Source organism: Aythya ferina (assembly GCF_964211825.1).
Source record: "Aythya ferina genome assembly, chromosome: 3".
Classification (NCBI taxonomy): Eukaryota; Metazoa; Chordata; class Aves; order Anseriformes; family Anatidae; genus Aythya; species Aythya ferina.
This window is the reverse complement of record NC_140298.1, coordinates 91,298,916-91,325,179: the sequence shown is the minus strand read 5'-3', so window position 1 is coordinate 91,325,179 and position 26,264 is coordinate 91,298,916. Positions and strand designations below refer to the sequence as shown.

General features: G+C 35.0%; 1 protein-coding gene across 1 annotated transcript in view; it reads right to left on the bottom strand.

Annotated features, from left to right (window-relative positions):
- Positions 1-25,442, bottom strand: part of EYS (eyes shut homolog) — a 723,774-nt gene extending 698,332 nt beyond the window's left edge. Inside the window, exons 1-3 of the mRNA XM_084512624.1 lie at positions 25,328-25,442; positions 17,146-17,399; positions 2,061-2,165 (exon numbers count right to left, since the gene is read on the bottom strand). Coding sequence (XP_084368750.1) covers positions 2,061-2,165; positions 17,146-17,399; positions 25,328-25,341 — 373 coding nt within the window. The 5' untranslated portion in view covers positions 25,342-25,442. The remainder of the gene's footprint in view (positions 1-2,060; positions 2,166-17,145; positions 17,400-25,327) is intronic.
- Positions 25,443-26,264: the final 822 nt, after the last annotated feature.

The following is a 26,264-nucleotide window of genomic DNA, read 5'->3' as shown; positions in this document are numbered from 1 at the left end:
AACATTTTTTTTTTCCAACTCTAATTCAAGTTCCCATAATGTTAATAATGTAGCTGCGAATGCTAGTACAGAAAATCTTCATTCTTTTCAAAAAATAACTGACCATTTAAACAGATCATCTCTGATTCACTAGGAGTTACTTGATCCTTTGATAATGATGAAGAATCACTGCTATTCACAGCATTTTAGTAGAGTCATTAGGTTGAAACTCATAGTTTGTATTGTATGTATGTCCATTACATAAACCTGATTGTTCATAATAAATCCCTGTATTAACCTCAGAGGCACAGCAAAAAGGAATGAATAGGTACAGACACTCAAACCATGTATGCACACACCAAGAATAATAATAAAAATTTATTGGATAAAGCCTGTATACAATGACTGACACCTTTAAATGAATAGGCACAAATGATCTGCTGAGAGAACGTCACAATAATTTGCTTTTCTATCAATGACATATTCTGCCATGTGAAAAGTAATCTCCTTTTGGATCCATACACAAGAGTGTTAACAAACACCAATAGGGACTAAACGTGGGATAGCAAAGCAGTATATTAAATGTGTCTCTATCTCAGAACAAAGGACATAATGTTCTTGCTAATTTTTAGCTACAGACCTAATTCAGCAACAAATATGAAAGCATAGTCTTGTGTTTGAAGATATAACTCAGTGTTGTCTCCATTTTCAAACTCAACAGGATACTACTCAAAGCCTTTAAGGATCTTTTGATATTAAGTATATTAAAGTGCTTTTACAAACAATTGTTTTGCTTATGAGGGGTGGTTGGAGACTTGTGTTTCAGTGTTCTGACATTTCCAGGGTTTACTGATAGCTATCAGTTTTTCTTATAAGCACCTTAGTACTACTGTAAGTCCTCTCAGACCAAGCTTGTATAAAAACAGGTTTTCTGACCTTGTTTTCCACAGAAACAATGTCTGTAAATGCACATGTCATAACCTATTCAGAGTTTATCAGTAAATTTTTTTTGGTATTTACCAATAAATACCAATGAATTTACCAGAATTAACTCTCCTCCAGACTCCTTTGCCCACTGTGCTTTTAAAAACTGAAGAAAGGCTGTTTGATCCTGACCAAAGGATTTCTTATCTCACGAATCTCTACCCTGCACCCCCAACCCCCACCCTTCTACGTTTTCTTAATGTGCATATAATAGCATGCAAAATCACAAATTATACAGTGTATATATAATTGGCAAAGAAAAATCTTCAACATCATATTTCTTTCTTCCTTTATTTTGTTGTGTCTTTTTTCACTGTGTTGCTGCCTGGCCTGATTTATCTTATAAGTCCTTTATAGCACACACCATTATCTGCCAGCCTCATACAGTGTCTTGGATATGTAAGGGCACCTCATGTGATACAAAATGCACATACTCAGGCAACCTGATTGAGCTCATGCATACTTTAGAGTGTTTCTTGATTCTTTTAGGTGTGAGTAATGCAGCCAGTAGAATTGAATCCCAAAGACAGGGATTTTGAATGTTTGTAAAATTTAACATTTTTTTGCTGCCTAAAACTTACAATTTCATCAAGAAATGTGTTGCTATAAGGTCAATTATATAACCAGATACTAAACTATTAGAAATCTCCAGTTCTGTCATATTTCTTTAATGATATATTACAATATTTCAGTGGCTTTTTACAAAATACAGGTATTTTTTTAAATCCAAGCAATCACTTACTCATTAAAAATGGCTGTCCACCTCCCAATGTCAGGTTGGATGGGGCTTTAAGCAAGCTGGTCTAGTGGGAGATGTCCCTTAGCATGGCAGTTGGGTTGGAATTTAATGTTGATCTTTAAGGGCCCTTCCAACACAAACCGTTCCATGATTCTATGAAAATTGGTCGTAGACAAATTGCCATTGACACTGACTGACGTAATTTTCATTTTCCTTAGTCTAAATAACTACCTCTGTACCTTTCAAAATGCAAGCAAGGTGCTTTTGCCATATGACATTTCATAGCACACAAGATATAAATGTGGTACTTACACACTAAACCAAATTAACAATTGTGTAAAAAATTTCAAATGCTTACCAAGGGGGCAATTGCATTTGAATCCATTTATATCCTCTTCACAGGTTCCTCCATTCCAACAGTGTCCATCTAGACACTCATTCATGTGAACAGAACATGTTTCTCCTGAAATTTTATATTAAAATAAATAAATCAATAAACATGCAGATCTGTTCAAATTGTAGGGACATATTATTAATGGAAAAGGACTATCAGAATGTTGACCTCACTGGCCAAGGCACACTTAGTAGAGCACACAGGGACACTGGTAGACATCCTTTATGTCATGAATTTTTCTACTTCATTTGTTACAAGAGTCCATTTTGACAGGCAATATTGGAAGCATGACAATCGAGAAAATAGAGAGCTTTCCTAGAGAGGATACATGCAATCCTGGAGGGCTTTCCTGTTATACAAAATTACTGTATTCAGGCAATTATTTATTTATTTATTTATTTTTCAGTTGTGTCAATCGTTTTCTTTCATTTCACTCACTGTCTTCTTTGAAAAAGAATGGCAGAGTATCATAGAACATGAAAAGCAGGCCAACACTAATTCACAGAGTTATGTGTAACAGTAGAGTTCAGCTTATGTTCCACAGAATGTTGCCACTACTGTGATACTAAATATACCTTTCCATGAATACAACAGAAGAGGATAATCAAGTCACTAAAGAATATATAATGAAGCAAAATACAGATATTACTTAATGAAATAATTAAGAGCTAAGGTGGGAAGTGTAATTAAATGTAGATTTGTTACAGCAGGGGTTGCTTTGATTTGTAACAGGAATAGGTACTTCCATCCACGTGAATATGGAGGAAAATCATAAGTGCAGTGCTTATCATAGGTCAGCAGTGTATAAAGCATGTGCGACTTTTGGTGAACCTCAAAGAAAAGTATGAAAAAAAAAAAAAAGAATCCTGAAATTGCCCTGAATTCTTTGCACTGAGGAAAATATTTGGTCTCTTATCCTCAGCACACATAAATGCCTTCTCATGCAATCATATGTATCAAGATAGTCAGATCTGAAAAACCTTTATTTTGTCACTAGAAGTACCTACCATATCTACCAGAAATAGGCCTTCATCAGGGAAGCCCATAGTAGCAATAAGGTTCTGTTCCATGCTTAAAATGATTGGCAGAGTAACTTCTATGAGTGCTTTTCTTTTTTTCTTTTTTTTCTTTTATTTTATTTTCTCATGTCTACCCATGTTCTACATTGTTCATATGATTTTAAGATACCTGGAGGAAAAAGTGGAGACACATGTAGAGACCAAGGAGAGTCCAAATAACTCAGTAAACTAAAGAGCTACCTGCTTGATAGCAGCAGTTGCTGAATGTTGCTTAATGTGCTGTGCCACCTGTCAGGAATATAGACATTTGGAAGTGGCCAAAATATAGATGTTTTTAGATTTCTTTTTATATTTGTAAATTTTGTTTGAAGTGTTGAGAAAGAAATAGCACTATATGCAACCTTTCTGATCTAATTCCAATATTTTGCTTTCCTTATGTTTTCTAGTTCAGACCTATTCTCACAGCTACGTCCCAGAATATGGTAGGTCTCTTTGGAGGGAGATAAATGGAGATGCATTGGCTCTCTTCTTATGCACAGATAAATGGAGAGTAGCACAGAGTTTCTTCTAGGAGTAAATAACATGTTTACAAGCCATGGCTAAGCTGCAATATGTACAAGAAAAACTACCTGAAACAGATTCTTTCATGTCCTTTAAGTTGTGGTATACTTCTAATGGATAAAGTCTAAAATAAAACAAATGCAATTCTAAGGGAATTGCCTCTTGAATCGAAGGCAGCAAAGGTATCTTTGTGATCTGTATGGTACAATAATTTGAAGACATGGCTGTACCAGACACAACTACAATTTCTTCCAAATTGTGGACTGTTGTTAACTTTGTTTTTTTATTTTCTTTTTGAGATATGAAATTTAGTGTGGGATGAGTCAACTTCATTTAGGCTTCTAACTAGCCTATACTTCTATACTTTTCAACTGAGAATTTACAGTGAAATTCGGCACCCTAAATGATGTTATCTAATGCTATATAGAAAATCCTGTATTCAGCCTCAAGAAAATACTTCCTAGGGGATGAAATGGACACTAAGCAGAGACAGTCACAACAGTTTTATAAAAGTACCATAAATTGGTACCATTTAGTCTGGCAGTCCTGATAGGATAGTAGGAAATAGATAGTAGGCAGTCCTGATAGGATAGTAGAAAAGAACAAAGACAGAAAGGGCAGCAGTGAACTGTGCAGTATTTCCAAAAACTAACAAAAAATAGTCTGCATTGCACAAGGTGAAGCCTTTGAGGAATTCAAAAGTAAAAAGACAACCAGATGAACAGACCAAAAGGTTAATTCTCTGGCCATGTTTTGACTGAAATATATGAAATGACACATCTGGGGATTCCTGAGAGGATGATGAAATAATGAAGGCTCGAGAAGTTTGGGACATGAGATGAACATTGGAGCTTTAGCTGTTTTGAGGAGCAGTGACAAAATCTAATTGTATGTAGAAACAGTGAGAAAGGATTCAAAGCCTCCTACTGAAGTCTAACCAGAAGCATAGTGATTTAAGCAATATGAGAAAGGAAGCAGAAAAAGGGGATTTATTTTTTGCCTTCATTTGGAAAAAATAAAATAAATATTGGTTATAGTCCATATCTAAGAAATTCCCACTAGTGTTATCAGAAACTGATTTTAATTTCAAATATCACACTATTAACTCCCATTCTTTTAAGACTTTATAAATACATTTTTTCTTAATGTATTAATCTATACTGCAACACTCCATAGATTAAAATATTTAGTCCCAATTTAGATGATTGATCCCAAATGTAAATGTCCAGACTAATACTATACAGTAGAAGTACACCTGCTGTACATTTTCAACACTGCTGAAAAACAACTTGGTTTCAGGTATTTTGCTTTTATTTATCTGTGGCAATGTTAAATGTGTGTGAATTCCATTCTGCATTTAAAAGAACAAGGGAATTAGGAAAAAAAGTCCCTGCTCTGATAGCAATGGTGTTGATTTTACGCCTGGAGGCTGTTATTACAGCTAAATTACTTCAGTTGACAAAGAAGCAATTACATGCCACTCAGCCTCGTCTCAGTTATCAAGCTTTGAGAATACGTTTCTCATAACTGACAAAAATATTTACAAAAACCACTGACTGATTTACAGTTTGTGCTAGCTAACAGTACTTGCAGAATGATATAGAAAATTATTTAATTTTCTGAAATATTCCAGTTGAAAATACTCTTAACACATTAAATAGTTCAGTATTTTCTATCTAAAAGTTAAAAGTGCCATTGTATTATTCTGTACACCTCAGAAAAGGCTACAGAAACAGCATTTATTTTATTATTATTATACGTGAATGATGTTAAACCTTGGAAAAAACTTCATGTGTTAGTGCAATTTCTGCCAATCAAATAAATGATTGTGTAATGAAAATGAAAATAATTCCATTTTGTTTTTGTAGATAATAATTATCTCTTGTAGTTATGTGTCCTAACAAAGAGTGGCACTAAGCTGGTAGTTGCACCCAACAAAAGACATGTCCTTCTCGCATACAGTTGCAATGGAAATATAAGAATTTATGCCTTCAGAATAGGAGGGCAGTATTTGGACAGTACTTTTTAAAATGTTTCAGAGAGAAGAAAAGAATTTACGGAGTTAATGTATGATATTTTCTGAGTATGCAAGACAGGAAGAAAGGTAGAAAGGCTAGATACATACAGTGCATCCATTTATTTTTATTTTTATTTTATTATTATTATTATTATTATTATTTAGTATGCAGATAATCTCAACTACACATTTGAAATGGAAAACCTTATTTGAACATACAGTAAGAATAACTAATTGGCTACAAATTACTTTCAACATCATAGTATGTTCATATAAATATTTTCTGGGTTTAGACTTTTAAGGTTAACATTAATATAACAAATCCAAACATAATTAGTAGTATAACACAATATTTAATTAGTTATTTAATAAATCATAGCTTTGGGTCTGAATTCCTAAGCAATTCACAGGGTTCATGTAATCAAATTCTGAAATACAAGCATAATGTTAAAACTCATCATAAACTGATTCTGTTTCCCTTTACTTTATAGTGTGTTTTATCATGTATAAAATTGCAGTGTTCTTAAAATACATAACAAATAATTAGAGCTGCCTAGGAAACTCTGTTACTCTAATAACACATGAGTTTCATGGCCTGACGCTTAACAGCTTTCTACAGGCACACTGATGTTGCAGAAGTGACTGATTATTCCGCAGAACAGAAGACTTGCTAAGAGATATGCGTTTAGGACCTTCAGCGGATGCATGCTAAGAAATTTGGCAGACACATAGTCTATCAGGATTACTAATGTAGTGTTTAAAGAAATCATACTATTTTAGCAAATGAAAACATTCATAAGTTCTCAGGTAAATAGACGTAAGAAAACAAAGGAATACTCCATTTCAAAATATAATGGATGAAGTCTCATTGAATATTCCTTTACTCTGAAGTACAGGCAACTCTGTAAGATTACAACACTGAAAGTCTGCACCTTTCAGTAGTTCAAACTTTATTTTATTTCTGATGACAAAAGAGCCTAACCTCACACTTTAAATGAATGATTTTAACTGTTTTGACATTTTTTAGAATATCTGCAAAACTATACTTTTTTTTTTTTTAATTTCAAAGTAAGCTTAATTACATATTCTCAAATTAAATATTCATGCATTAGAGTAAAACCAGGAATGATTAGAAAGCTTATTTTTTTAATATAATAGATGTTATGTATAAGTATCTGTATTTTAATGTCATCCATTTTATAAATTGCCACTGCTACTTTTAATGTCTTTCAGGCTTAATTCATGCAAAAATATCGAAATGCCACACTTCATTTGCATAAGGTTCATACCAAATTTTGTTTTATAGGCATAATGGAATATAAATTTTGACAATGAAAAGATGGAGAGAGTGAACACAAAAAAAATTGTCTAAGTTTATTATTATTAGTATTAGTATTAGTATTAGTATTAAAAACTATTAACCCTTAAATTGGGGAAACATTACTTCAGGACATAAACTGCATATTTCTATTCCCAGATCAGATGAAAAGCAAATGTTTTAAAATTCTGCTTAATGTAATCCTAATAAAGCACTACTGAAAAAAAATGCTTGTTTTTTTTTTTTTTTCAGTCCAACTAGTAGCCATAAAAGCTAACAATATATTTGCAGGTTGCAATCACAACTGCCTGGCTAATGAAAAGTTAATGCATATTATTAAGGACATTACCAAATGCCTATTTAACACTGATAGACATGGGGCATCAACTGCCTAACTAGGAAACCTGTTCCAGTGTTTGACCATTCTTAAAACAAATAATTTTTTCTGACTATCCAGTCTGAAGCTTTCCTGGTGCAGCTTTGTGCCAGTCCAGTGCATCCTATCATTGGTTACCAGAAAGAAGAGATCAGCATGTCCTTATCCTTATCCTGAGGATAAACTGTAGATAGCAGTAAGGTCGCTCCTTAGCCTCCTTTTCTCCCAACTAGATTTCTTTTCTCCCAACTAGATTTCTCCCAACTCACTCTTCTTAACCTCTCCTCATACAACGTGCCTTCCAGCCCTTTTATCAGCCTTCTTGCCCTCCCCTGGATGCATTCAAGTACCTTAACTTATAGAAACATATAGAAAGTACCTTTCTATATGGTAGACTCTAAAACTGCACACATTATTCAAGGGGAGGCAGCACCAAGGCTAAATACAGTGAGAGAATCCCCTCTTTTGACAGGCTGGCTATGCTGTGTTTAATGCATCCCAAAATGAAGTTTACCCTCTTGGCTGTCAGGGAACGCTGCTGGCTCATGTTGAAATTACTGTCAACCAGCACCTCCCTTTCTGTCGAACAATTCTCTAGCCACTCATCTCCCTGTCTGTACCTGTGTCTGGCATTACTCCATCCCAGATGTAGAACCCATAATTTGCCTTTGTTGTATTTCATGCCATTGATCATCACCCACTGTTCCAATCTATCTAGATCCCTCTGCAAGGCCTCTCATCCCTCCAGGAAATTAACAGCACCTCCCAGTTTAGTATTGTCATTGAACTTGCTGAGGATGCATTCCACTCCTGCCTCCAGATCAAAATGTTGAACGTTGAACATTGACAGAAATATTGAACTAGACTGGCCCTAGCACAGAGTCTGGGGGAACACTGCCAGTGACCATCTTCCAGCCAGAGATTGGCCATTTGAGCTCTGGCATGAGTCCATCACCCAGTGCACTGTGAAGCGGTTCAACACCCATTTGGGCAATGTGTCCAGAAGGATGCTGTGACTGATGGTATCAAAGGCCATACCGAAATCCAGAATGATTACATCCACTGACTTCCCCTCATCCACCATGCATGTGACCTTATCATAGAAGGAGATGAAATTACTAAGGCAAGCGTTTACCTTTATGAAGCCATGTTGACTATGTATGACAATTGCTTTGTTCTTTAAATGCGTTTCAGTAGCATCTAGATAATCTTATCTATAATAGTTCCATGTATTAGGGTTAAACTAACAGGGCTGTAGTTTCCTGGGTCTTATCTCTAGCCCTTTTTGTAGAGTATTATTGCATTGGCTCACTTCCAGTCAGCAGGGACCTGCCCAGACTCCCAAGACGTATTATGGAAAGGAGACCAGCTATAACATCTGTTAACTCCCTCATACTCTGGTGTGAATCCCTTCAGGTCCCATGATCTTATGAATATTTAACTGATACAGCTGGTGTCTTACAATTGTGTTGCCCACAACTGGAAAGTTGCTGCTCCCTCTGTCATGGGTGTCCAACTCTGAGGACAAGGCAACCCAAAATCTACCATGAATTTTAAAAAGTGGTAAAAAAAAAAAAAAAGGCATTAAATGATTTTTCCTCATCCTTACTTGCTAGGTGACCTTCTTTGTCAAGTATCAGTCTAATGTTTTCCTTGGAATGGAAAAATTTCATTCACTGGAAATGGTGAACAGAAACGTGAATCCATTTGCATTCCTTAGTGCAGCAGAAACATTTTCAATACATTATATAGGTCACTTTGCCAAAGAATGGACTAACTAAGGAGACATCTCTTTCTCATAAGAGTAGTATCTAGTATCTAGGTACCTTTGTCCTGCTACACAAAAGCACCATTTAAACCTGCCAACTGGCAGCTGCCAACCACAGGTAAGTAGTTTCATTCCAGATCAGTACCTGCTAATCTTACAGGCCTTTAAAAGGTCCTCATGCCCTTTTTGCATCCTGGTACTGTAAGAAACTCATATGAGGAACAATATTGATATTGTTATTAAAGAGTTTTCATTTTAGGTCTGCATTTCAATTTGGTTAGTAGGTCAGAGCAAATCTCTGTGTAGAGTATGTGGTGAATAGCAAAATATATGAGCTTGACTTCACATGCTACACAGATTAGTTAAGAACTTGCTGGAGCTCCTGGGCTCCTGTATCTTTTCACAAGACAGCTTGGCAGAGAGCACAGGAAGATTGGTTGCACAGCACACAGCCAGTCTGATCTAGTTAATAAAATAGCCATTAAAATAACAGGGACATTATCTGTGCATGTGACAATGCTTTGTAAATATTTTTTCATAAAAGTATTTCACCTAATTGTTTGTATCCAGAATCAATTTAATTTTACTGAATTAGGAACAGTAGGATGGGTATTAGTAAATTAAACATAGGTATCTGGTATTACATTAATGCTAGAGAGTATCTTGGCTTTCAGATATTACTAAAGAGGGCAGGAGTCTCATGTGCACCTCGAGTCATATCTGACCTATGAGGATCTCTTAGGCTGCTAAGACAACAGAAATGATATCTAATGCTTAGATCTGAAAGCACTGGAAGTAATCCCATAATGTCTTAAGTTTCCTATATATGCAGTGGAGAAAGCGTATTCAGTGATTCAGATAAAAGCTACATAGCAAGCTTATAGTATTTTATTCTGAGTTTTGAATTACTTTGGAAATTCTTCTTTCTTTTCCTACAGATGGAAAATCCATAAAACTAGAAATTTAGGGAATATCATTGAAGACAGTATGAAGGCAATGGACTGGTTTGAAATCAAAAAGAGGGGACTGAGAAATATCTTTCTATTTATAAAGATCTTTATAAAGGCTTTCTCTGTGTCCATTTTAATGTTAATAAAAGCTTTTTAATAATAGCCATAATATTACAATGAATTTCATTAAGAGCTATCAGAATGGCATATATACTAACAGAGATGAAGGAAGTTACATGTTGATGTGTCTTCTAGCTATACAGTTCTATGACTTGTATGTTTTTAAGAAAAGTTAGCAAAAATAGCAACAACTCTAAAATTAGCAAGTATTACAAGTATTTTTGCAGTCCATGATGACTACTACTTATGTGCCTGTAGGCTATCCTTTAATGAAAACTAAAAATCAAAATCCTATCTAATCTGTGAGGTAGTTTTCTTAAAGAATTAGCAGAAAACAAATCCAGCACTAAAAAGAATCAGATGCATCAGAATTCTCTGAAAATCTCAAAGACAAACTTTTTTTGTTTGTTTGTTTGTTTTGTTTGTTTGTTTCGTTTTTAAATTGTCTCAGAAAACAGCTATGAATTTGATACAATGGTTAGCTATACAAACTGTGGGTCTGTATAGTTTTCATAATTTCATAATTGCATGTGGACCTGCTAAGGCATATCATGCCCCTGAGAACACTAGTAGAATGTAATTGTCCTGAGCAGCCCCATCTGGGACCTTCCCAAATACCCTGCCCATTGTCCAACAAGCCCCATTTCAGCTCAGCCCTAGGCACTCAGCTCTAGCCTGAGCTATGCTGTAGATGTGCCTGTTTATAGTACTGCCTAAGGCCCTGTCTCAAAAATGGACCTCAACTGACAGGATCCTTTGTATGTACATTGCAGCCTCGTCTCTGGCCTTGTCTCTAGGCCTGCCTCCTGCTGTTTCTAACTGGGACCCCTGGCCCTGGGCCTGGTCAATTGCTTTCAGTGCCTAGGGCTCTTGAGGGCAACAGGTTAGCAGGTCTCAGCCTGCTCTGCTTAGATGCTGCAGGACTGTGCTCTGCTTAGTGAGGGCAGTGCCTACACTTGGGGTTGTTTTCAGCCCTATTCATTGCTACCCGCATGAAGCAGCCTTGTACTTGCTGCTCCTTGATATAACATAGTCAATCTTCATTATATTAGTGTGTCCATCAGCTGTTCTAGACATTATTTTTTAAAGCAGCTAAATTCACTTGTATTGAAAAGGATAAGTTTTCACACAACCTTGTGTTTTTCCTTTCAAGATCTGTCTTTAAGAATAGCATCAAAGATATATTGTTCATTTCTACCACAGAAATGTAAAACTATTTAATAACATTTAAGAACAATGAATAGCTTACTGAAAGTACAAACACTTAAATGCTTCCTCTAATAGACTCTAAATGTTAGGTGGATTCTTCTGATGTAGCTGTGGCATAATAGATAAAAAAGCAAAGTACAGAAATTTAAAGTAATACAATGATATTAAAAAGGTATGTTATTTTCCCATTTTGGACAAAAAAAAAAAAAAAAAGAGAGAGAAAACTGAAATGCAGCATATATAGAACATATTAATGTGTAACTTAAAAACCTACTGGAAGACCAACATTGGTGATGAGTGTGAATTTTGTTATTCACTGCTTGCATATGTATAGAGCAATGATAAATTAATATCTTGCTATGTGAGTTACAGCATAATTTCAGAACAAAACAAAACAACAAGAAAAACAACAACAAAAACCACACATCTTAACTATACAGCAATCAATGTTGTATAGATACAAAACCTCAAGAGGCAATATTTCTCATCTACTTAGAATTCTCGGCAGCTGTCTTCCCATTTTTGTAAGTACCCGAACAAACAAGACTTTTAATGAAGGGTATGTTTGAATAAAGGCAACCTTTTAACAAATACTTCCAAGAAGAGCTTCTATTAAGCCGGAATGAAGCACAGCAGTATTTGCTTAGAAATCCAAGTCATTAATCATGAAAGCTAGAACCATTTGATGCTGAGCACTGATTTTGTTATATGGAATAAAATGAAGATATGGAAGAAGAGAGTCTGACAATGACTTCTCAAGTGAATAGAATTATGTTTGTTTGATACACTGAATCATAGCAAAGCAATATAGAGTATTTTCACATGACCAAAATGATGGAATAAAGGTTTTCATAAAACTACTAAATTTTTACAGGTCATACTGCAAGCTGCCAAGTCTGGCACAGGCCGAATTCTCTTGCTGGTAGTGGAGACACCAAAAAAATGTCTCCATATTAAAGTCTCCATCACAAGTACAGTTAACAGTTCAAAAGGGAAGAATGTGCTGTACGATGCTAAAAATATTATATATTATACATAAATACAATTTATACATATTATATAAAACAATATATTGATTTTTAATATGCAGATGCCCAAGTCTTGGATTTTTTATAAGCTTCTTTTTGTCAAATAAGAGTGTGCAAGCTGTTCATATTGATAAATCCCTTTACAGTGCCTAAGGAGACCCTACATAATAGAATGTAAAACATTTGTGAAATACTGATAGACATCAGACTAAAATGATAATTTAGGCAGAGGAGACAGCTATGAGTTGTCTATGTAAAATTTGGTTCTGAAATAAAAACGGACTCTAATTCTATATCAAAGAGTACCCAGGGATTCATTTATTAACAGCAGAAAAAACAAGTTGGTGGCTGGGTACTCATGGCTTGTTTTCAAACTTGTGAATCCTGGTACACATAGTATAATAGTTCTCAGAGATTTACAGAGTCCTGAGCAGGAATGACTTTGGTTTTACTCTTAAATTTATCTACTGCTGCCTTTGATATTTCCTCTGAAATTGAATTTAAGACTTATGAAGAAATTGAAGCACATGTGGATATGTAAAAAGGTTGAATTACATAGCATAACAAAACCAAAATGTGTCTTTCTAACATCATGCTGAGATACTCTTCACTGATTCATAACATGCAGTTATGACTGAACTTCAAATCTGTTCTATAATATAAAAAATCACAGGATCATAAAACCTTAGACAAAATATGAACATAGAAATACTAGAGTAGTGATAACATTTTTATAAATTTCTAGTCTTTTATTAATTGTTTTTGCTTTATACTCTATGAAAAAAAATTATGTTCAGTACATATGATAATGAGCTGCACTACATTAATAGTATTGTGAAAATTCTCTTGACTTTGAATTTGCTTCTCTTGGAATACTATCATATAATACCTCTCTGAGTGGTAAAATAAGAAAAAAGTACTTTCCAGTAAGATGTCATCTATATAAGTGCTCATGCTCACATAAGCACAGAATAGCTGAGGTTAGAAGGGATCTCTCAAAATTATCTACTCCGATCCCTCTGCTCGAACAGGGTCACTTGAAGTAGGTTGCCCAAGACCATGTGTGGATGGCTTTTGATGATCTCTGAGAAAGGAGATTCCATGACCTCTCTGGGCAATCTGCTGCAGTGCTCCATCACTCTCACAGTGTTTCCTGATGTTTAGATGGAACTTCTTGTGTTCCAGTTTGTGCCATTTCCAGTGAACACCACTGGAAAGAGTCTGGATCCAGACTCGTTGCAACCTCCTTTTCAGGTATTTATATAAATTGTTGAGATTTTCTGTGAGCTTTCTCTTCTCTAGGCTGAACAGTCCCAGTTCTCTAAGCCTTTCCACATATGAGATGTACTTCAGTTCCTCAATGATCTTCATCTGTTCCTTCACAAGACTCTCTCCAGTATGTCTATGTCTCTCTTGTACTGGGGAGCCCATAAGTGTACCCAGAACTCCAGATATATCTCACCAGAGCTGAGTAGAGGAGAAAAATCACCTCCCTCAACCTGCTGGCAGCACTCTTTCTAGGGCCATACAGGATATTGTTAGCCTTCTTTGCCACAAGATTTACTCCTGGCCAGTTTGGTGTCCACTAGAATCCCAGGCCCTTTTCTGCATAGAGGCTTTCCAGCTGGGTAGCCCCCAACATATACTAGTACCTGGGGTTATTCACCCTCAGGTGAAGGACTTTGCAACTACCCTTGCTGAACTCCTTGCGGTTCCCATCAGACCATTCCTCCAGCCTGTTGAGGTTCCTCTGAATGGCAGACTGCTCTTGCAGACTTCCTCTGCTGTGTCAGACATTCTTTCTAGTTTCGTGTCATCAGCAAATGTGTTGAGGGTACATTCTGTCCCATAACGCATGTCATTAAAGGAAATGTGAAGCAGGACTGGAGCCAGTGTTGTCTACATCATGAATTGCTGGCCTCCAGATAGACTTAATTCCACTTCTTTCCTCCAGTTCTCAGGCACCTCTTACAATCACTACAACTGTTCAAAGATTATTCAGGGTGGCCTTGAAGTGCACAAGAACTTGAGAGTGGACACAGCCAGGACAGCTGGCCAGACTGACCTTAGGGATATTGCATACTACATGACATCATGCTTATCGATAAAACTGGGATGATGGAGGAGGAAGAGGGGGATGTTTAGAGTGATGGCATTTATCTTCCCAACAAACTGTTACGTGTGATGAGCCCTGCTCTCCTGGAAGTGGCTGAACATCTGCCTACAGATGGGAAGTAATGAATTAATTCTGTGTTTTGCTTTGTTTGTGTGAGTGGTTTTTGCTTTACCTAGTGAACTGTCATTATCTCAACCCTTGAGTTCTCATACTTTTACCTTTCTGATTCTTTCCTCCATCTCACCTGGGAAGTGTGCAAGCAGCTGTGTGGTACTTAGCTGCCTGCCAGGGCTGAAATATAACATACATGTAACTGCATCTCTCTGTGTTCTGACAGTGTTTATATTCCTCCCAAGTTACCTGTCCTTGCTTCTAGCTTCTGTGTATTTCATTTTTATGCCTGAGTTTTACCAGGAGCTCCTTCTTCATTCATGCAGGCCTGTTTGCATCTTTGCTTGACTTCCTGCTCGTTCAGATAGACTGATTTTGAGCTTGGAGGAGGTAATCCTTGCCTATCCCATGGGACTCATTCAGGCACATTCTTGAAAGGGCCAAAGTCTGTTCTCAAATCCAGTTTGGTGATCTTGCTTTTTACCTCCTCTCCTGTCTAAGGATTTTGAACTTTGCCTTCTCACTGTCACTGCATGAATACTGCCTTTAGCCTTTAGATCTCTAACAAGTCCATCCTTGTTTGTGTGAAGTCAGGCAAAGCACTTATCCTTGCTGGTTCCTCTGTTACTTGGGTCAGAGAGTTGTCATTGATGAACTTTAGAAACTTACTAGTTCATGTATTCCCTGCTATATTGTCCCTCCAGCAGATATCAGTTTTTGAAGTCCCCACATGAAGACCAGCAAAGCACCAAATCAGAACTGAAGTTTCATCAGTGTAATGAATATATATTAGGATAGATTTTGTTCAAAGAAGCCAAATACTTTTCCTCTTTTCTTGCAGACATTTAACTGGCCTGTGTTTATCTTTATGGAATTTAGGTCACCTCCTGTTTTTTTTTTTTTTTTTAACTATAATTTTTGATTTTTTTTTTTTTTTTAATTTATTTCTTTTAGCCCTACCTCAGATGCATATATGGATACTTTATTTCGGACTAGAGTCTAGTCTAAACTTGCTGCAACTGATAAATGTTCCATATAGTCAACAGTAGTAGCAAAAAAGCACAATAATGATGCATTATAATTTGCATGAATAGCTCATGACAGAAAGCAACAGGTTAATGAAAGGGTGCAAATGATGAGCTCTGAGTGGAAAAATTAATACTGTTCAGAGTTGCCTACTTATAAATAAAAGAGGAAAGAGAGGAAATACCATATATTATTAAAGGTGTATTCAAATGACCAAAAAAAATACATGCTCAAATTGGGGACAACAAATCCATAAATGTTTATCAATTACATAAATATATGTATATGCATATGTGTACAAATGAATATAAACATATTTGAAATTATAAATATTAGTGCAGAAATGTTAAAAGTGAGCTTAGCTAGCCAGGATTTATTATGAGAAATTAGCACTGAATTTGCAATTGCTTAATGGTTCAGCACTTCAGCACTGACCCAAAAAGATCTAAATAGATGTATTAGCCCAATGGTTTAACTGGAACTTACAAATATATTATGTGTGCTGTAAATGTCTCCCTGAACTAGAGCAAGAACCCTGAGTAAATTGGAAGAGTAAATTGTAAATTAATGATGAAAAACATTCATTATCAGTTGGTACAGATGGCACTATGTATATTATATTATCTATTTATATCACCACCAGTGATATTATACCACACATTATCAATAAATATATAGAAACATTCAGTGCATTGCTATTTGTGCTTGATCATACAGATTAAATGGAAAAGCAACATTTTAGTGTCGCTGAGAAACATGAATTGAAGATGAGCTTCTGTCTTTCACACAAAGTCTGAGTATCAGAGTGTTCACACAAAGTGGAAAATTAGTACAAAAAGGAATCACATTATCAGCTTTATGCTGATCAAACACAGTGCAGAAATCTACAGACTTGCATTCTAGGACTGATGTCTAAGATAAGTAGATGCTCTAGAATACTCATCTATCTTTGCTGAGAGAGTCTGAGCAACTAAGTCCAATAAAGCTGTTTATACATGTAGAGAATGGTACTGCTGATCTCATTACTCCTTATACTTTCCTGTTTCCTGTACCAAAACATTCATTCCATCACGAGATTCTGACATCCTGTTTATGACTGAAACCGCAATACCTAAAACTGCCTAATAGGGAAACTAAACAAACACGATTGAAATTGTGTTTTGGAACTTGATCATTTTTTATTGCCAAAAGCATCAAAATTCATGTTCAGAATTGTACAGTTAGTAGAAGAAGGGTCAGCAGAAGAACAGTTAGGAGATACAATGTAAGAATTTCCATACTAATTCAGTTAATACTCTGTCAAATCATATATACTTTCACGTATACACATGTATACACATAGTTCTTATAAAAAGGTCTTATCAACATTGCTGAGATAGAGTTGGACAGGCACATTTGTAGTGCAAGGCACTTCAACAGTGAAAACTTACCTTTGAACCCTTCAGCACAATGGCATGAAAAGTGATCAATTAAATTCACACAGGTAGCTCCATTTTTGCAAGGTGAACTTGAACATTGATTAATTTCTACTTCACAGAAGGGTCCTTCATATCCAGGCATACAGTTACAGCTGTAATTATGCAAGTGGTCCTGGCAGAAACCATACTCAGAGCACTGGTTTCCAATGCAGTCATCTATATCAAGTTCACAGAAAGTGCCAGTGTAACCAAGGGGACATATGCACCTGTTGTTAAAAAGAGAAAATTAAAAAAGGCAGTCTCTGATAGCTGTGTATAGGTCAATAATGTCTAACATGGTTAACAATATTTTTACTTTTAATTACTCACAAATGAATTGGATTCTTTTTTAGTCTTCATTCTTTACATTTAATTAGTCACCAGGTAACTTTGTTTCACATAAACTGCTTGGAACTAAATTAATTAAATGGAACTGTGCAATAATCAAAATTGTATGAATTTAGATGGGACAAAATAGCAGCTGTATAGCTTTTAAAATCAAACTTCCAATTATAATATTGAAATAGAATCGGTGTGATATCAGATTAGAAAATAATTTCAAAACTGAATCTTACAGTCATATGAAACAAAGTGACTGATGTATAAAGCTAATCATGCCCAAAATAGTGGCAGTAGCTCAAAACAGTGCGCTGCTACAGACTAATGTTGCACAATGAGGCTTTGTTCTGTTATTGTTTGCTCAACACGTAGCAATATACACACATACATTAATACAAACAGTTTGTATTAATTAAACCTATTAAACTATTAAACAGAGTGTTCTAGTCCTCTTAATAACGTAAATTCTTACTGTAGATTAAGATATCATTTATTGAAGATTACAATATCTAAGAATCATTCATTTATTTTTTATAATCCAGACTGATCTTTAGTGGTGATAGGATCACAAAACTCAATACATATTTTAGAAACATAATCTATAACGATCTACGTCAAATTCTAAATGTATATTTACAAATAACATTAACACATAATATCATAAATGGAAAGTCTACAAAGAAGGGCCAAAATACTTTAAAATAAATATACTAGTAACTGTCATTATCTAAAATCTGTATTTTTTGGTAATATGTCTATTTTTCAAGAAAAAGAGATTTATTTATTTTTTTTTTTTTTATGAAGCAAAATCTAAACTAATCAGGTCTTTAATTTTAATACATTTTCTGCTAATTAATAGCATTAACGATTAATAGTTACCTTTTACATTGATATCTTGTACATATAACAGTAATATGTACTAAGTGGATTATATTGTGTGTTTTTCTCAAATTTAACATATAATGACATAAGTAGAGTTCTGTAGGCTTTGGATATTAGCATCTGACTGTATTTATTTGTACCTCCAGCATTTGTATAAGATACTAAATTATACAACATGTTTGATTTATATTATCATTTTATCTCTAAGTTATTCTATGATTTTTTTCTTGAACACAGTTTTGTTAAATGGTGTAACAGTGATGTAACTGAACTTCAAATACCTTTTCCTGTCTTTCTTATGAATGATATGAAGTCCAATGATCTCTAAGTAATTAGGTCCTTTACTCTAGGACTAGGAAAAATATCATCACCACATTAGATTTTAATGACTATGACCTTGCATTGGTACTTCAACAGTACTAAAATACTGAACATGATATCAAAAGCTGAACATGGTATCAATGGTAGATTGATTTGCAGTTTTAATTTTCTGTAAAGCTAAAATGCTTCCCTACAATAAATTTAAAAAACACAAGCCAAGAAAAAACAAGCAAACAAAAAAATGAAATATTAATCTTTCAATGACATACATATACATATACATATAATTTTTAAGTGAATGTCTTGCCCTTTCATTTTCACCTTTGGTATGTGGTGAGTTACAGATACTTCAGTAAGTTAACAGTAACTACAGATGTACATGTGGTACCATAATTTGTATTTGTAGGTGAATCTGTCACCCAAGAAATGTTTTCTTGCCCTTACCAGCAGAAGCTCCCTGTCTGTGTGCTGACCAAGCAGTACAGAGGCTCCGCCTGGCCTTGGCCTGAGCTGGATTTCTCAGGTTCAACCACTGCACCACTGCCCAGTGGCTGCTGCTGCCCTGCTTTAGCTTCAGCTCTGAATGGCCCAGCTGGGGAGAGGGAGACACCTCCCAGAAAATACCTGGAGATGCTAATGTCACCCACCAACTACTTTCTTACAGAATAGTAAAATGTCAACCTTAGAAACCAGAGAAACATTGAAAGGACAAGTAAGGCATCACAGAAAATGTAAATATGAAGTTTTGTATACCACTTTTAACTGTTTTATTGAAGATTGATTGTATTCATTTAGACTACTAAGTATGGCCATCCGACTAATAATTTGATCTATTAGGCTCTTAATGGGAATAACAACAATTTCTTAGGTTCATGCGTTCTTCCTTTAGTCCATAACAAGACTGAGTGTAACAGATCCTAGGAAAGAAAACCAATACATTAGTGCTTTTGCTACAAACACAGATTTTAGTAGTGGATACCAAACTCAAGCCACAGTTACTCTGTTACAGATTGCTTTGCCCCAACACATGTGGTGTAGATGGCTGAATGTTGATAATCTACTGCCTAAAACTGGTTAATATTGCACAAAAATTTGATATGCCCATGAAATAAATGTAAGGTGGAGACTCATAAGTCATGCACAGAATTTTATCTAAGAAGTAATATGACTCTTGAATGTGGATAGTTATGGGGTAGCTGTAATGTGTTCCTAACAAAATGTAGTAAGACATAGCCTTTTTATCCTACAACGTCTGGAACAGTAGGTATGTAGGTAGGTGGGTTCATACTGTTTAGTCCAGGCACAGTAGCTGTCACAATGCATTTACAGACTGTGTGCACTAAAGTGATGTAGGACTTGTGCCATTGAGTAAATAACTGTGGCAACTGATGAATCTTTAAAATGACTGAAAAAGGCTAAAGACCAGACTGAAGATACACTGTGGCTATGTTGATCTGTGCTACTTGACCCAACTGTTTTCCATTTTAAGACAAGAAGGCACATTTAAGCTAGGCACTAGCAAAGATTTCTCAGTATCTGTTTTCCTTTTTAATATATATATATTTTTTTATGTTGTTATTATAATAATACAAACAGAGTAACTGTATTTACTCAGTGTTAATTATTTTGTTTTCTATAGAAACTGAGAACACATTCATAAAGGGACTGAAAAGTTATTTAGTGCCACTTTGGCTTTTTGTAAGTATCTGTATTATCTATAGAAAAGCTGTAAGTATATATAATTTATTACAGAGATATTCCCTAAGAAATTGTAGCATATATTCACCTACTTTCTGGAGCTTTAGCAAAGTGAGGAAATGCATTTTTCCTCTTTCTCTATTGGAAAAAGCCTTTTATTGCTACAGAAAACTGTGTTCATCATAACAATAACTTTATATGGCAGTGCCAACTAGGTCCTGCAGTCAAATTGCATGTATACTATAGAACAAATAAAATTGAAGATGGAAAATTAGATACAAAGGAATCTAATCAAACAGCTTAATTAATCCACGTGACAGAAAAAAAAAATGGAAAAAGTCAAGGATGAATAAAGCTTTAGATAATGTGATACTCCAAAGTTATCTAAATTATGTTTGCTTTCATAACCTTGCTGGCATCAAGCAAATAAGATTTTCATATTCTAAAACACTTTATTTAACAATGTGTCACTAGGTCTTTCCTACTGAGGTTAATTCAAGATTAAACTATACATATTAAAATATATATACTGAATATTGAAAATTGAGTTGGAAAATTAAACTTTCCTGTACACCAAATCCACTTTATGGGAAATTTTCCTGCATCAAACTTCAAGAAATGCTGACCTCAGAGCAATACCTATAGATAAAGATATATTTATAAATCATAATAGTTTAATATAATCTTTTATTTAAATTGCAATAGTAAGTCATGCATTACAGCTTCCTCAGGCATCTTAATCTTGATGGGCTTCCCTGGAGCTATAAGTGTAGAACTTCATCTGAATGGACTGAACTGAAGAAACATGAGAAACAGGATAGCTAATGGAAACTACATTGAATTATACATTCTACCTTTTTTCTTTATTGCTTCCCTTTACTAAATAGATTATAATATACTATCTGTTACCTATTTCAGTTAAGATCTTGATTGTCCAAAACTTTACTTATTGTCAAGAAATAATTTTGCAAGGGTGAAGAAAATAACCCCTGCCCCCCTTGGATTTTAAAACAGGAGGAACAACTCCATGAAGTGTTCTTTCACTTTATTCATTAATTACTCCTCACTGGCCAATGTTAATTCTGTTCTTCTCTCTCCTCTTCTACAGAGAACATAGTGGAGAGGGAAGGGCTATAGAACAGAATAGAATAGAATAGAATAGAATAGAATAGAATAGAATAGAATAGAATAGAATAGAATAGAATAGAATAGAAATAATGAAATTATTTACAATAAGGAAATTCTTCCTAATATTCATTCTGAACCTCTTCTGCTGATGCTCTGTGCCAGTCCTACTCATCCTGTAATCAGTTACCAGGGAGAAGAGGCCAGCACCTGCCTCTCTACGTGTCCTCCTCAGGAAACTGTAAACAGCAATAAGGTTGCCTCTTAGCCTCCTTTTCTAGACAAACCCACTCACCTCAGCCTCTCATACAACATGCCTTCCAGCCCTTTTTTTCAGCTTTGTTGCCCTCCTCTGGACACTTAAGTACCTTAATATCCTTTCTATATCATAGAATAGAATCATAGAATATCCTGAGTTGGAAGGGACCCTTAAGGATCATCAAGTCCAACTCTTGACACCGCACAGGTCTACCCAAAAGTTCAGACCATGTGCCTAGAACTGAATATTGCACACAATATTCAAGGGGGGGTGGCACCAATGATAAATATAATGGGAGAATCCCCTCTTTTGACGGGCTGGCTATGCTGTGTTTCATGCATCCCAAAATGTATTGCATTAAAATGCAGTGCCCACTGTTCCAATCTATCTAGATCCCTCTGCAAGGCCTCACATCCCACCAGGAAGTCAACAGCGTATCCCAGTTTAGTGTTGTCAGTGAACTTGCTGCGGATACATTCCAGATCATTGACAAAAATGTTGAACAAGACTGGCTTTGGGTCAGATCCTGGGGGAGCACTGCTAGTGACCATCCTCCAGCCAGAGGTAGCCCATTTGAGATCTGCCATTGAGCCAGTCCATCACCCAGTGCATTGTGAAGCTGTTCAGCTCCCATTTGGACAATGTGTCCAGAAGGATGCCGTGAGGGATGTATCAAAGTTCATTCTAAAATCCAGAATGATTACATCCACTGCCTTCTCCTCATCCACCATGCATGTGACCATATCATAGAAGGGGATGAAATTACCAATCTTCTCCATATTTTTCCAGGGCCTGAGATTAGACTAAGTAATTTTGAAAGGAAAATTCAAATACTTTTGTATGTAGCAACACAGTCTATTTACTAAGGCAAAAAATCTTCTGTTTTTCTCCCAGGTATATGTGACCAAGGGTCAAGACATCCTTTTGGTATGCTGATACTTTGGACCATTGCATGGTATCTGCCAGATTCAAAGTATCTACAGATGCATCATCAACCCAGTGGTAGGAGCAGTACTTTTCGGGAGAAGATATCACTTTCAGTACATGCTGATTAACTTATGATAACTCAAACAACAGAAGCTCAGCAGGAAATGCAGTAATTCATTTGAATTAGTAAGAGGCTTTGTGACAGTCTGTTTTTAGCCACTCTAGTTGTTTGAGAGGCTCACTAAACCAAAAGAGTAAAACTTCTAAGAGATGTTATTCTGATTATGATGTTCTTATTATATATCCTTACTATCATCCTAGTATAAATAGAGCGGCATGAAGCTCAGTGCCCCTCCTTCATCCAGAGTGGCTTCCTGTGGCGAACTTTAATTCTGCTCATATATCAAATGTACACCTATAGGACACTACTGTCTGGAATAGCAGTTATGTAATGGGAGGAGAAAGAGTAAACAAGTCATGTGTATTTTCAATCTGAACGTGTATTTTCAATCTGCAAAAACCTGACAGCTCGCCTCACAGAAGGTGAGAGTTTAAAAGAGGGTAGGCAATGTTGCTTAAAGATAAGCAAAGCTGTATATTCTCCATGCTTTTCTGGTCTTAACATTGCTCTAACGAGCCATCACTGGAAAATGTGTTATGATCAAGGTTTAAAAATTAGTTTAAAAGTTATGCTTTCTTAAACTGGGAGAATAGCCTAGAATTTTATGTTAATTTTCCATTAAAAAAATAGTATATGACATTTTAATAGTTAGCAAATAATGAAAATGTTTACTTAATGAGAGGAGGAGATAAAGGTAAGTAATTTTTTTGAATGACTATAATAGCTTTAAAAATAGATCTCAGTAGAATTTTTGATGTCACTTACACATATAATTCACCATATGTTCTGCTGACAGTGTTCTTATGTCTTCCTAACACTACTTTGCATCAAATACAGCTCTAGATATTTGCCTTATCAAAAATTATACTTTAGGATAAAAATAAAAATAGCAAGAGTCTTTTGAAAATGTTGGGTGATTACAGCAGTTACATTCAGCATTTCTCCTATTCTTTTTAGTTTTAATGGAGTATGGGAAAGGGAAAATTACAATAGTTTCGCTTGCTGAAAATAACTCCCGGGAAAACCATAATTCAAGATACAGTTCAGTTCTCATAAAAAAATCTTCTTTGTCATTCAGAAGTAACAACCTTCTGTCCACAGAGCTGCTATTATGCTGTGAACACTTTGCACACTGTCCTTGCAAAATATCCTATTATGTTTCTGTGGGGTCAAGTTCTATGATAAAACTGTCAGCTAGCAAGTTTTCTTGTTCCTTATATAAACAGACTAATAAATCAGCATAATTTGTCTTTCAAAGACTGAAAATGTAAGAATTAAGTGCTTTCTCTTGCTAGTCTGAGTCTGGATTAGTGAGCTAAATTCAAAATGTCTTGTTCTACTGGAAGTCTTCAAATCTACTCATTTTGTGATAAATATTTGTGAATTTTTAAGTGAAGCATGGCTTTGTTCTTCTAATAAAATTCTCTTTTCTCTCCTTGAGATGGACAGGAAAACCAAAGATTTATCAATCAAATAAAATGTCAAATTACGTCCCAGAACTTTGAAATAAAAGTTGGTTGTGTAATCTGACAAAAAAGAAGGATGTGTATTTTGCAATGGCTCTGTAAAAACAAAATCCTTCTGACTTTGGTATATTGAGATTCACATGCTTATCTATATTTCTGTGTTTATTTGGGGATTTTTTTTTTTTTTTTAATTTATTACAGCAGTAATTATTATTACTGAAGAACCTAGAAATATAATGGTGGAGTGAAAGAAGTGTTTAATTTGTGTTATTTAATTACAGTGCTTTCAAGTTCAGGAGAAAGCATAAAATCAAAGCCCTTCACAGATACATTCACAGGCATTATGTACAGATTTTAGTTATTTTTGTTATTTTTTTTTTTCCCCAGAAGAAATAAATAAATAATTCAAGTCTGATAAGAACAGAGCTCTGTTTATTCAAAACATCCCTTTCCATTTGTTTTTCCCCATACTTTTATAGTCTCATTTTCAAATATCTATAGCATATTACAGATCACTAAGTAAAGCATATATTTTATGCTTTTCAAAAAATTCACATATTAATACGTAAAATTCACATAAAAAATTCACAAATTCACATATTTTTCAAAAAAAAAAAAAAGCTACAAAGCGCTAAAAGTTTCAACTATTCATCTGAAAATAATGAATATATAATTCAGATTTTAATAAGAAAAGCTATTCCATGTCACACTCCAGGCTTAAAAACTGTTTAGCATTTGCTAAATAAATGTTTTATTTATAAACATTATATTTGCATAGCTGGTTTAGCTTCTTTGTCCAGCAAAAATAAATATTTGTAAGGCTTTCCTTTGTGATACTTTTGACTAAATAGCCTATCTTTTTGAATATGTGTGCTTATTAAAATTTAGTATCCATGTCACTGTCTAATCTGAGAAAAATATTGCTGCAATAGCAACTCCTGTTGTAATTCTTGTTGAAAGAAAAATATTTTCAGTGCTATCTTCATACAGTATCTACTTCTAACATCATGTTAGTACCTGTATTCATTCATTCCATCTTCACATGTGGCTCCATGTTGGCACTGATTTACTTCACAGTCATTAATATTCTCTAGGCATGTTTGTCCTGTCCATCCAAGAGCACAGACACAGTGAGATCTCTGGTTGTCCTCATCATAGAAACAGCTACCTCCATTTGCACATGCCTGATGACAAGAATTACATCTATGAATAGGCTTTTCTTTAGATGTTTTAGATGTTGTCTTTTTTTTTTTTTTTTTTTTTTTTTTTACCCTGGTAAAAATAAATCACTGGTAACAAATACTGTATTTTAATATTTTAAATTTTAATTCCACAAAATACAGATCTCTGAGGATGTAAAATGCTGGATGTCATTAAAACAACATATCATAAGATATCATTCATTGTTTAATTGGAAACAGACAGTTACAATTCAATATAATGGTGGCAGTTGTCATAATTCACTTTAGAATATGCTTATTTTAGGAGAGACGATAGTGAAATAACCTGTTATTTTTCCATTGAAAGAGTGATTGAGTTCACCTTTCACTGAGAGAGTGCAACTGTTCCTACATTTAAAATTCAAGGTTAATATAATTTAATTTGTGGCTTTCAGGATAAAAAGACAGAAGATTTTTAAAACTTGAATCATGATTCTAATTCACAATCTTGAATCCTGTTTACATCAATATATCTATAGATAATGATATATCACAGAATCAAAGAATATCCTCAGTTGGAAAGAACCCACAGGGGTCATGAAATCCAACAGACCACCCGAAAATCAAACTGTATTTCTGAGAGTGTTGTCCAAACACTTATTGAAATCTGGCAGACTTGGTGCCATGACCACTTCCCTGGGGAGCCTGTTCCAGTGCCCAACCTTTTGGTGAAGAACTTTTTCTTAATTTCCATCCTGAACCTCCTCTGATACAGCTTTGTGCTGTTCCCTTGG